This window comes from Panulirus ornatus, chromosome 20 (genome assembly GCF_036320965.1).
Source record: "Panulirus ornatus isolate Po-2019 chromosome 20, ASM3632096v1, whole genome shotgun sequence".
Taxonomy (NCBI): domain Eukaryota; kingdom Metazoa; phylum Arthropoda; class Malacostraca; order Decapoda; family Palinuridae; genus Panulirus; species Panulirus ornatus.
Window position 1 is genome coordinate 49,452,939 of NC_092243.1, and position 13,465 is coordinate 49,466,403.

At 37.5% G+C, this 13,465-nt stretch overlaps 1 protein-coding gene and 1 long non-coding RNA gene across 4 annotated transcripts in view; one reads left to right on the forward strand and one right to left on the reverse strand.

Annotated features, from left to right (window-relative positions):
* Psf2 (DNA replication complex GINS protein PSF2-like protein) overlaps nt 1-13,465 on the forward strand; it is a 14,767-nt gene continuing 1,302 nt past the window's right edge. The window contains exons 1-4 of one of the 3 annotated variants that reach the window (XM_071674910.1): nt 1-110; nt 4,991-5,112; nt 7,121-7,251; nt 10,132-10,239. In XM_071674910.1, the coding sequence (XP_071531011.1) occupies nt 4,998-5,112; nt 7,121-7,251; nt 10,132-10,239 (354 nt within the window). In that variant the 5' untranslated portion in view covers nt 1-110; nt 4,991-4,997. Of the gene's footprint in view, nt 111-752; nt 782-4,761; nt 4,891-4,990; nt 5,113-7,120; nt 7,252-10,131; nt 10,240-13,465 lie in introns of those variants that run through there. The other 2 variants (XM_071674909.1, XM_071674911.1) reach the window with 2 other exon arrangements.
* Nucleotides 10,510-13,465, reverse strand: part of LOC139755995 (uncharacterized) — a 19,063-nt gene continuing 16,107 nt past the window's right edge. The window contains exon 2 of the long non-coding RNA XR_011714235.1: nt 10,510-11,769. This is a non-coding gene — a long non-coding RNA (uncharacterized lncRNA). The remainder of the gene's footprint in view (nt 11,770-13,465) is intronic.

Consider the following 13,465-nt stretch of genomic DNA (forward strand, 5'->3'; position numbering starts at 1 on the left):
ATTAATTAATTTGGCTCTTACAAAAGAATTGTAAGTTCTGAGGAATTATTTCATTTCCATTTCATTTGTTTACGTTTGCCATGACAACATCGGCGGCAACCAGGGAAGAGGTACATTTAAAGCTCTGTTCTCAGGGAAATTTAGGATTTCCGATAAAATGGACGAATTACAAGTGCGATTATGCTGTCTGCTGATAGAAAACCTTAGAACATCAGAAACAGAAGCGAAATAAACGTCCAGAATTTCGAGTGAATTAATATCTTACACCCTACATTATCCAGAGGACCTAAGTATATATTGGTACAGTGCAATTAAAAATGTGACACATTGTCAAAATAACGTCCTTATGTTAATTTTGTGTCACGGTGAATTACCAGTTTCTCCACACGTCGAAACTCGGCTTTGTATATTGAGTGAATATGTTCAACATTAATGGTGAAGTTTTGATGAACATAAGAGTTGCGTAACGTGATTTTGGATATTAGACAAGGCAGTAGTGATGAGGGCTGTAACAATCAGGGAAAATATGGGGTTAATCAATGTAGACTTACTTAAAAAAAGACTTGATTAACATCAACAGGACCTGTGAAACCTTACTGAAGCTCTTGAGCAGCAGAGATATGATATTACATTGTTAACACTATAGTGGTAGTATACCAGTCATACCGATGATTGAGCATCGTGCTAACTGATCACAAAATGTTAAACAGACAACAAAGCAAGTGACCATTGTGCCATAATCCTACTTCTCCGTTGGCAGCCATTCCATGCAATTCCATCAGTAAATATTTATAAATTTGGCATATTTGTACCATATTTGTATAGTGGTAGGGTTACGAAGAAGGGTTCTGTAGTTTGAGAGGTAAACAGTGAATTCAGATGTCTGTAGAATTGTTGGTATTTGACCCTGTGTGAAATGAATCCCCTTATACAGCAATTCATTCCCTGTATCTTTATAGACATCAGATCTTGCCTGACAATAAACAAAACCTAGGAAAATCTCATCTAACCTCACGTATGGGCCAAGGTTAACTGAATACTCAGTATCATGGATGTTACACTTAAAATCCTCCCTCTTTATTAAGTATACATAGTGTTAGAATTCCAGTGGTGCCACATGCATCAAAATATATCAATTATAATGTGTCCTTTTTTGCAAGCATTACAATTTGGTTCTGACTGATTTTGTTCTGCTATGCTGGTGTAGTGGTTACAGAATAAAATAACAGTTGTAGACAAGATTAAGGGTATTGTACTGAATGATATCAAATAAGGCAACTGTATTGAGGGTTATGAATATCAAGAAAAATTTGGTGTTGATTCGTGTAAGAGTAGTACACTTATAAAATTTCAACAAAACTTTTAAAATTTTACCTAGTAGCTGTAAAATATTAATAAACCCCATATAAACTATCTAATAGCTGAAATGATAGTCATGTATTACATCCATCTACTGCTGGGGATTTCATGGCCACCTGCTGTGTTGTCTGTTTTTCGACATCAAACGTTATTGACGCTGCTGTGCTTAATCATCAGTGTGACCTGAATAATTCAACTAGAAAATTGAAACTGAAGTATATCTTGTCTGCATAAGTGGTTCCATGAGATTTTCAGAGGTTCTCTCAATTTTTTACAAAAGTATCATTTACTTTTTTTAATTAACCCCATATCTTCTCCAATACATTACTTTCTTTGTAACTGATATTTAATGGAATACATTGGTAATGCTCCAAATTATGAAGTACACATAATTATATTCACTAAATGCTGCACAAGAATTTTTGAACAAAAGTCAATTATTATTCAAAGCTGAAATTGATCTGGAGTCATAATAAATTACTCTGCAATAAACTCAGTTGCATGGGGAGGTTAGGTGGGGTTTTCACAGGTTTTATTGATGTTGGTAAGTCTGTTTTCGCTCTTCATCTACACTGGCTTTGAAAAATGGCTACTTATATTTTGGGTGCTTAATATAATTTATTATGATTACAGAAATACATGCTGAGCATGATTTGGAGTGTTATATTTGAATAGACAATATTAAATAAGGTGATACTAGTTATGTATATAAGGAAAAATGCGAGACTAATCAACATCAATTTTGGTAATTACATGCATAGGATAAGAGGAACAGAGAATATTGTGGGCAAGGCTAGGGATAATCCAAAACTTATCAATAAATTCATCAGAGGGAAATTGCTAGTTAAAGAGCAGCTAATACGACTAAGGGATTCAGAGGGAAGAATTATAGAGGATGATGTAAGGATATGCGAGGAACAAAATGATGACAGATTCAGTAAGACGCTATAGCCCCAACACCAGAGAGAAGGAATGAGGTGGGGATGTAGAAAGCATTGAAACTTCTTGAGAGGACACTGATAGAATACTAAAGGGTCTTGACCCTAATAAGGCTCATGATCCTGATGTACTGATGATGTGTGCAGATACACTTGAAAAAAATTGCAGTGGAAAAGGGAGACTGGAAAGTGGCACTGAACTACATATACTGGTCTCCCGTATGAGTATAATCTGTAAGGTACTGGAAGAGATAATCAGAGAATAAATGGGTGACTTCCTGCGGAAACTATTCATGTGAATGACTTTCCAGTAGATAGTAGTCAGCCATTGACCAGGAAGGTGTATTACCAGTACCACCCAGCTGCTGGGTGTCAGGAGGGTTAGTGACAGCTGCAAAGCTAGCCAGCACTTCATTGGTTGTCAAGTTGCACTCCTCTTATCCAAGGGAGCTATTTTTTGTTTCTGCCTCACCCACATGTGGACTACTGGCATTCTGTCCAGAAACATTCAGTCTCTCCTCGTCATAACACAACTCATTCTTTGTAACTAGAGTTCCTGTGGTGAGCACTTTGTGCTAGCCCTGCCTATTGGCAGAATGGTAGAAGCAATAAAGAGTAGTAGGAAGGAACATTTAGGCAAGTGCAATAGGTAAAAGCATTAGGTAGAAGTATTTGGAAGGAAGATTTGATAGGAGCATTAGGTTAAAGTAGTCAGTAGGAACATTAGATAGGAGCCTCTGCAAACACTGTGCTAGAGTTGCCCTCTGCCAGCAGTGTGTTAGAGAGTGAGGCACTAAAGGCTAAGAAGCAGCACTGGAGTTCACTAGTTATGGAGACTATTGCTATGGCCACCCCCTTGAGGAAGTTCCAGAAGAGAACAGGCATTAGAGATGTAGATAGATGGACAGACTTGCCAGAAGCACTGGAATCCTACCTGAACAAGTTTGTGGATGATACCAAGGTAATGAGGGAAGTAAAAATTGAGGTTAACTTCATCTTAGAGAGAGACCTAGATAAACTCCAAAGTTGGTGTGAAATTTAGCCCAAAAGGCAGGGCTAGCTAATAGTGCTCACTGCAGGAAAATCTAGAGTTCTGAAGATTGATTTGTGAGTTGTCAAGTGTTATGCATGACAAAGAAAGATTGTATGTTTGTGAACAGATGCCAGCAGTCCATGTGTAGGCGAGACAGAAAGAAAGGAGCTACCTGGGACAGAGGAGTGCAAATTGACCGCCAATGAAATGCTGGCTCACTACACAGCCATCACTAACCCTCCCAATACCCAGGCGGGTAGTACCGACAATATACCCCTCGGTTAGTGGCTACCTATCAACTAGCATCATAAACCAAAATTGCAGGTTCCCACAGGCCTCCTCCATCATGTAGCAGTTAGTGTTACAGACAGCCGTGCATGCATGGGCTGCCTAAGATCAAACCTGCACAGGTTTGAATTCTAGTTGTGGCAGCTGGTCCATGGTCTGGTCAATAAAATAGGTACCTGGCATAGGCCTGTATGTGCGTATGTTTGCACACGCACAAAGGAGTAAAAGATTTGGCACATTACCATCCATGCATCCTTCAGTAGCACCTTTGTCAACATAGAGAAATCACACATATTGTTGTCTCTTAGTGACACCATACCATCTACCTGCTGCTGTACAGGTGGTGCACTAGGGAAGTCTGGTGCAAAGAAGTCTTACTGAAACATAAGCTTTATGGTAATTCTTATGTTAACTTGTTTATGTCAGTTACTTTTTTAATGTTTGGATATTCTAACTGTCCAATCTCTGGCATATCATATGTTAGTACATCTACCTTGCTAAAAGTATCTTAACTCTGACATCCATCATTTGTCAGTCAATACATCTTGCTAGAGTGATGCAGGTTGTACATGAAGGAAGTCTATAAGAAAAGTGTTAGTGAAGTAAAAGGTTCATAGTAATTCATTGATAAACTTGTTTATGACAGTTACCATATTCACTTTTTGTTGTCTGGATTGTCGGCATGTGATCAACTGAGACACACATCACCTTACACAAAATTTCTCCATAAGTTTTAAAAACTGTGCCCCAGCTTCAGTACTCCACTCACTTCCCATGCGTTCCCTTGCCCCTTTCTCCTCCCTTGCCATGTACCACTTACTCCTCTCATATGCACTGCAGTGCTTGGCTGGGATTTCCCCAGATGCTCACATCTGCACTCTACCACTGCAGAACAAAGGTAAACTAAGGATTTATTTTTCATACTTATTTAGATGACAAAGTGCTAAAGTCAAAAGTGATCGTAAATCCACAGACTAAAAGATGAAAGCAAGTACCATAGGTCCTCACACAACAGAAAATGTGACTCTGAGTTAGCACACAGGCTGTCTTGCATGGCTACTCACTCAACACATCCATTATGACTTACACACAACAGCTGTATAACAGAGTCCATGCATGCCTCCAATGGTTGCATAACTGAATTTTTCTTGCAGAAAGCAAGAGTGGTTGAAACAAAGTCAAATTGCATGAATTGGGGTATTGGTGTACTTGAAAAGAGTATGGTAATATGGATATGCAAGATCTAACTTTTCCTCAACTTTTGTAATTTAGGTAAGAAAACTTCTCTCTTTAACTGTACTTCTAATAATTTTAATAATTAAAGAAATGAAGTTTCTGTATATAGTGCAGCATGCTATTTTGTATTTTGCAGAATAATAATGGATGCTACGGAGATAGAATTCTTGGCAGAAAAGGCTCCAATTACTATAGTACCAAATTTTACGCAAGAGAAGTTATATCTCATATCTGGTGATGTGGGACCCTTTACTGCAGGTGAGAATTCATTTATGTACAGTGAAATTCCTGTTTCCTCACTGAAGGGAATGAAGTTCTATACAGAGCAGTTTTAATCAAGAATGTAATAGTAATGATTATATTATAGACATAACAGTAGATTAATACTGCAGTGATGAACTTGTGAAAATCATGCTTTTAGGCCCGAATCCTCATTTTCCATGTAGCCTTTGTGCAAGTCTTGCTAAGGGTTCTCTCTCTTTCTCTTGTGTCTTCCTCAAGAATTTTGCTTTGTGTTTTTCCCTGAATTTTCTCCATTCCTTCCTTTATTCTTACTTTATGTTTACTTCTGAGCCTGTCTTCCATTTTTTCCTCCATTGTAAATAATCTCCATTGAGTGTCCCTTTTCTTACATACAGTTTACTTCAGTTCTTAATTTTATTGTCTCTATGACCTTGACACCAGGAGCCTCTAGGATCTTCATAATCATTTGATTATAGTTTAGAAACGTTTTCTCCATGGATTCATTATGTTTCATTGATAAAACAAATAAGAATCACATTACATTACACCTTATTATTTTGAGAATGCTGAGCTGGATTTCATTACTTGGTATCCATTTCAGTTCATCACATATATCCTCTTTGTCAACCTTTCCTCACTCATTCCCTCCATATGTCCAAACCATGTCAACACAACCTCCTCTGCTCTCTCAACCACACTCTTTTTATTACCACACATCTCTCTTACCCTTTCATTACTAATCAAACCACCTCAAACCACATATTGTCCTCAAACATTTAATTTCCAACACATCCATCCTCCTTCGTACAATCCTATCTGTAGCCCAAGCCTCACAACCATATATTGTTGGAACTACTCTTCCTTCAGACATACCCATTTTTGCTCTCCAAGAAAACGTCCTCTCTTTCCACACATTCTTCATTGCCCCAAGAACCTTCCTCCCCTCCCCCACCCTATGACTCACTTCCATGGTTCCATTTGCTGTTAGGTCCATTCCCAGATATCTAAAACACTTCACTTCCTCCAATTTTTCTCCACTCAAACTCACGTCCCAACTAATTTTTTCCCTAAACCCTGCTGAACCTAATAACCTTGCTCTTATTTACATTTACTCTCAACTTTTACCTTTCACACACTTTTCCAAACTCAGTCACCAACTTCTGCAGTTTCTCACTCATATCAGTCCCCAGTGCTGTATCATCGGCAAACAACAACTGACTCTTTTTCCAGGCCCTTTCATCCTCGACAGACTGCATACTCACCCCTATCTCCAAAACTCTTGCATTCACCTTCCGAACCACCCTATCCATAAACAAATTAAACAACATGGGGACATCACCTACCCCTGCTGCAGACTGACCTTCTTTGGGGAGGAGGCAGTCTTTTTTGTCCCATGCCTAATTATGCAGTAACTTGTTTGTAGCACAAATCCCTCATCTTATTTTTCCTAGTATACAGTTTTCAAAGTGAATGTTCTCATAATACAACAGTCAACTTAGTACTTCCTAGATTAAGGTTTTTCCCTTTTTCTGGGAGTTCTAAAGCAACAAGTGTGTAAGCAGGCATATCATACCACTTGTATGAAGTCACTACTTACAGTAACACATCATAATGAATCAGTGCTACATCCATACTCACATTAAAAGCTGTTACATCCTTCCTATCAAATATTGTAAAAGTGTGTGCCAGGGATATTGAGTACTGCACTGCAAAATTTCTTAATTACATCTGAAGACCCCCTTCCTAGTCTATTTGACCAAATATGTCTAAAATCATCCAAAGGTATTTTTGTAATCAGGTGATTACCACAGAACAAAACAGAGAACTGAAGAAATGGCAATGTTTTAAGATTCATGTGGTGCTTTAGAAAACAGCAAGTTGTCAATGATAACACTATGTGGATGTGGCTAAAGGAAAGGACCATTAGTGGGAAAAGGAAAAACATTTAGGTGCTCATGGGTGGCCAGTGCAAGCTGGTTTTATAAACTTGAGAGTATTACTAAATATGGTTCTTACTATACAGGCATACCTATGGAAGTACCGATGTGGTTAGGCATGAATCTTCGCCAGCGAGGGAAGTGCCGGTTGGTTATACCTGATTGGATGGATGCAGAAAAGTTAGCCGAGAAGAAGGAAGAAGAGAGTCAGTCAAAGGTATGATTCGGGAAAACGCATTTTGTTTCAGTATTGCCTTTATCATATGACATTTACGTGGCCATTATTTAGCTCTTTTTATGTTTTGACCAGATGGAGGGTAAGAAAGGCTACATCAAAGTTAGAGCATTTTCCTGTTATGAAAGTTCATCTCTGATATACACTGGGAGTAACAAGATGAGTATAAAGCTTAGTTTACCAACACAAATAAAAGAAAACTAATGCCAATTATGAAATATTCAAGCTCTACATACATTTAGATACATGATTTATGAACAAAGATTATGTGACATTTGCCAAGCTATGTTTCCTGAACAGCATGGATAACTACAAAGGCAAGATAGGGTAAATGACACTTGTGGTTTGGGTGTTACTCCCAAGTGATTGAAGCTTTTGACTGTGTAATGATTATCTGACATTCTAATTCATAGTTTTTCCTATTTACTATGTTCATTCTAAAGTTTTCAGCAAGCTGTGTCCCATTTATCCCTATGGCTAGGGGAGAAAATACTTTTTCCTACGTATTTCCTGTATGTCAAAGAAGGCATCTTTTGGGAAAGAGTGGTAGCTTGAAAACCCTCCCCATTTGTATTATCACTTTCCAATTAGCAGGAGCCAAGTGAGGGATTTCCCTTGAAGGTTTAGACTTGGGTGACTGTGCATTAGTGTAATCAGGATGGAAAGAAGGGAGAGGTAGATGTAATGTTTGGCCATGGTAAAAAAGATTCTCACCAGCAAGGACATGATTAGCAAAATTTGAAACATAAGAGAAAAAGGATTATAAGCCATTAAATTTTAAGCCAGCACCTATAGACATTTAATCCTAAGCATGATGCCAAGCCATGTGCAAGATGAAATGTGATAAGAGTAGATGGTATTGCACTTAAGTTTCTCAGGAAAGGAGATTATGTTGTTGACTGGTTAATCAAGTGATCAAATAGTTCCCTTGCATAAAGGCAAGGAGGGCCAAAATGAGTATCTGAATCAAAATGATATAAGTATACTTGATAAGGTGTATGGGAGATCAGCAACTGAGACGGTTGTGTTGTGCACAGCAGACTGGGGAAGAACAATGTAGTTTCAGGAGAGGTAAAGGATGTGTGGACCAGTGTTTCCTCAGAAGAATGTGAATGAAAAATCCTTGGGTTAAGAGATGTCTTGTATGTGGCATTGACAGATCTGGAGGGAGCTTATGACAAGTTTGACAAAGATTCATTATGGAAAGTGTTACAGATATACTAGGTAAATGGAGACTTACTAAATGTTTTAACGTAAAAGCATCTCGGGAAGGAAGATAAAGAAATATCAAGTCCTGAAAAATACCTGGGAATATACTAAATTGATACCAGAAAAATGTAGGAATCCAACAAAAATTTGGAAAGACAGTTTAATGTATCGCTATGAGGAATTAGAAATATAAATGGAGTAACTGCAGAAAGTTGATATCCATAGTTACTGTCAATCATGGGTGAACTCCTCAAACAAGACATGCAGGAAGTGTTTTAGATACCTGGGAGTGGAAGTGAGGTTGAAGAGAGCCATAAGGTGCAAGAGGGGGTTTAAGGTTCTGGATCTGTAAAGAAGGGAGTGGAAGGAAAGATCAGTGTCAGTAAATGCAAAGATAGGCATATTTGAAGGTATAGTTGCTCTGACAATGTTGTACGGATGTGAGACTTGGGCTATGGATGCTAAGGAAGGGAAGAGGATCCATGTGCTGCATACAAACTGCATAAGGACAATATGTAGCCTGAGGCAGAGTAACCACAGAAAAAATGAATGTCCAAGAGAGGTGTGATAGTGAGTGCAGTCTCATGCAGAGGTCCAGGAAGATGGGCTGAAATGATTCAGGCTTTTGGAAAGGATGAGATGAAGAGATTGTTAGAGAAGATCTGTGTCAGAGATGTAGGGAATGAGCAAGGAGGAAATGGTAGGAATGGAGCTAAGGAGGCCTTGGGGTACTTCAAGCTGGATGTTTTCCTGATGCTACCTTGTTTAAGTGATTAAGTCAGATATAAAAAAAAAAAAAAAATGCCCTATTTTGTTCAAGGTATAGAAAAAATGCCCCATTTTGTTCAGCTATGTTATGTTATTGTTAATGATTTGCCAAGCTTGAACATTATTCAAGCCCTTCTCTACAGATTTGCCTATCCTTATTGACACCTTATTTCTCTTGCCGCATCCCATAGCCCATTAATGTTTCAGTAATGTTTTATATATAAAATTGGTTTCGCTGAATTTTATGATACAACCAGAAAATTATGACTGAGGGAACAGAAGGAATTTTTGATACATGGGGTGCAGAGAATCTGCTGTCAATGTTCTGAACCAGGACATATTAAGTAGTAAAGGTAAACCATGGAGTAGTCAATTGGGCTTGGCTGTGGATGGTAGTCTGGCTTTGGGGATATTTTACATAACAGCTCATTTGCTCTTGACATCACCTCGCAAAAGTGGGAAAGGCAATCAGGTATGAAAAGATGAAAAGTTTTAAATTTGTAGATTTCCTTCATATGCAAAACAAACTCAGCATTAGTGATCAGTTAGGCAGCTTCATGTTTGTACATGTATGTCCTTGATGTCCACATAATGGGTAAAACCGATGGGAAAAGTATGCAAGCCTATGAAACAAGCTTGTCAGGGCTATATATTTTTTATAATTTTTCATGTTTGTGACTCTCTCCTTGATATACCATCATGACTATTGTAAGAAAAAATGAGGAAGAGAGCTAAAGATTCTCTTTTCAAGTTCATTTCATGTCTGTAGTTTTTAAATGATGACAGAAATCTTTAGGAAAATCAAAATTATTTTCCACTGGCCCATTAGGAAGTAGAATCTGCAGAAAGATTGATAGATTATCTTTGTTTTTATTGTATTGACAGGTGTTCACAGAAATGCCATGTGAGCACTACCTTGTGGTTGCACAGCTGATACTGTCGACTGCCCCTGAAGATATTCCAAACTCTCAACAGGTCAAAACACTTGTTAAGGTGAGTCAGAAATATTGCCTCATTCACTCATTCCATATTTCCAGAATTAATCTAATCAATGTACTCTGAAATGCTTATATTTCAATTTTAGCAAGTCATACACTTATTTCATACATAAGCAGATGATTGGCATTGAATAATATGAATATAAGGATAGTGCTCCTTTTACGCTATAGTAAGAGAAGAGATTAAGTGGTTGGCACACATGGGGAGGATATTGGAGATGTTTCTGTATTCGAAATACTCCAGCTCTTTACCATTTTTTTGTTAGCTAAAGTCTTTTGTTACCCAGGGTTACCTTTTTTTTTTTTTAAGAAATTAGGTGCTGCCGTTACATAATTTCTTTCACAAGTACCTCCTGTAATCCTGCCAAAATCACTCTTTACTTATTTCTTCACATTTTTCAAGTTAACCTTCTTCACTTTCCTCCCAACCGATATATGTGTTTCTCTTAATGTTTTGAGTCATCCAGCACGTGGTCACTTTGTACACATAGCCTTCATGTGGATGGCTTTGCACCCATAATAGTGGTTGTCGGGGTATTAAGGAGAGAGGATTTTTTCCTGTGCTTTTTTAGCAATGGAAGAGATCTCTATAGGCTACAAATAGTACAATGAGTCAGCTGGATATTTAAACAGAGATGAGAAATGTTAAAACACAGTTTGCTGGTATCGACCATTCTCTAAGAGCACATCAATTGTTATTGGCCATCATTCAAGATTTAAGCATTTTCAGGAATTAAAGCAGTCTAAGTGATTGTCACTTGTCACAAAATATGAATGTGTATATTTTGGTACCAAGTTGATATTTTGCCCATGAATCATAAGCAAGAGGAAGTTTTACATTTCTCTTCATTATCTGCTGTATTCGTTCTCTTATGAATAATTCTTTTGATTTGCAGAAATCTCAGATGATCATATGGAATTTTGGTAATTAGAGTGTGTTGATAATTATTTTTACTTGCTTATCCAAAGTAAATGAAAATAAGGAAAGCTGTTCAGGTGGTTTTGACTGTAGAATACATTTTCCAGGATTTTTGGCTTTGCTTGGTTACCCTTAAGTGTTCCAATCTGAACACAGGCATAGCATTGGTGGTGAATAAACCTAAATAATCTAACCAGATCCTGCAGTACATACAATTTTAGGCACCATTTCTTCAAACATTTTTATATACATCAATTGTTAGAAATCCTTTCACACTGCAAGACAAGTTTATGAATAAAGACTGCCCTAACTCAACTTGGTCCACAAGATCAGCAAATAATGAAGGTTTCACGATTCTTTTGTGCAACAACCGTCAGCTCCGTACTTCTAATGTAAGTGGCATGAGAGTCCACTTGCTTCATTACACTGCAATATTGACTAAAGCCAAGCAGGATGTACTGCCATATCAGCAGCAATATAAGCACTGACTACATGCTTAGGAGTACAAGGTTAATCTTCAATTCTTGTTGAATGATTTCCTTCTTGGAAGAATCCATTACAGTGGTTAGATACCATGTGCAGAAACCTTTTAAGCACAATCTACATCTGAAATGTATGCATTCTTGGATAAACAGAAAATTATAAATTAAAACCTACATCTGAAATGTATGCATTCTATGCATTCTTGGATGAACAGAAAATTATAAATTAAAACCTACATATGAAATGTATGCATTCTTGGATAAGCAGAAAATTATGAATTAAAAGACTGTGTATTTTTCAAACGTTGAAAAACAGTGTTGCAGATTTTTGTACTGAAGAAGCAGATAAGTTTGAGTGGGCTTCAACCCTTACACATGTCTCTAATTCCTATTTCCAACCCTCAAAATTCACATTTTCAATCTAAAAAAATTTATTCACCTTACAGTTTCAAAGACTCATATAATTAAAAAAAATCACATAAGTATATTTTGCCCACTACTTTCACAATAATAATGTACAGTGCACCTGAAAAAGCAGGAGTGAGGCCCAAATGTCAAGTTAGTGCCACTTTCATTGTGAATTTTCACTACACCAAAAACTGATTACTGATTATTATTATGTCTTTCATAATCAATCTTTTCTTCGAATAATCAATTTTCTTTTTCATAACCGATCACTGTTTCCTGCACTAGTGAGGTAGCACTACGAACATATGAAGAAAGGCCACATTCTCTCGCATCCATTCTCCAGCTGTCATGTGTAAAGCATATCAGTGTGATTCATTATTAATTCTTTTTCAAAACAAAACTGTTAAAGTATGTAAAATTGCCTACCTTATCAGCCATGTGCAGGGTTGTCAAAGTCTGATGGGTACTGACACCACTGCATCCACTTTTGCTCAAAAATCCCCTTTATCTTGGTCATCTTTCAATTCAGGAAGTCCTCTATATCTCCCTATAAGCTACACAATTTATTTCCTTAAAAACTCAAGAAAATATGCTCTTATTGTCATGGTTGGAGAATGATTGACTGAGGAGAGAGATTATCCCACACTGCTGCCGTAGCCACCACCCGGGCACGGTGTGTGGCCTTGAAATTGTGGCACGAAACTCAGTGTTTTAAAGTCCATCTAGAGGCAAATATCTGTCTGGAGACATTAATGGTTGATTTGATGTGTTAATCTTTTCTGATTCTCTTTAGATATCCAGCTGACTTTAACGTAAGTAGCATATGGAACTTTCTATTATCAAGTAGAAGGGGCAAAGACAAATTCTGTTCATAGTATCTTGACAACCACTTCTGTAAATGCATGGCCTCTCACTTGAAGATTGTGAATATGTGAATACACATTGACCTTGTAGAAAATACATTTTTGGATGACCTCAGTAGGAGGGAGGCCTCCAAGGAAGATGTCCCTTCTGACTTTACGCTTATGGAAGAAATTATGTAACAGAGGAACGGAGAAGGGGGCCAGGTGAGGATATTCCCTCCAAGGCTCAGTCCTATGTTCTTAACGCTACCTTGCTAATGTGGGAAATGGCAAAGAGTATGAAAGAAAATTCTCTCTTTATGTAATTGTAGGTTGACAGAGGGCTTTGGTAACATGAAATGTACAGAGGTTTTCCAAAAAGAAAACACCTCCAGTATCCTTTCCACACAGGCCCACCACTTGCAGTCCTCACACTTGTTTATAGTTTGAAAGTGTAATATTTCTAATTATATTCATTATCATCATCACTGCTGTGCCTGTGTATGAAATAAGAGTAGTGTGAAACTATGTTAAAGATAGTGAAAAAAGAAATCTCTAAATATCCTCCTA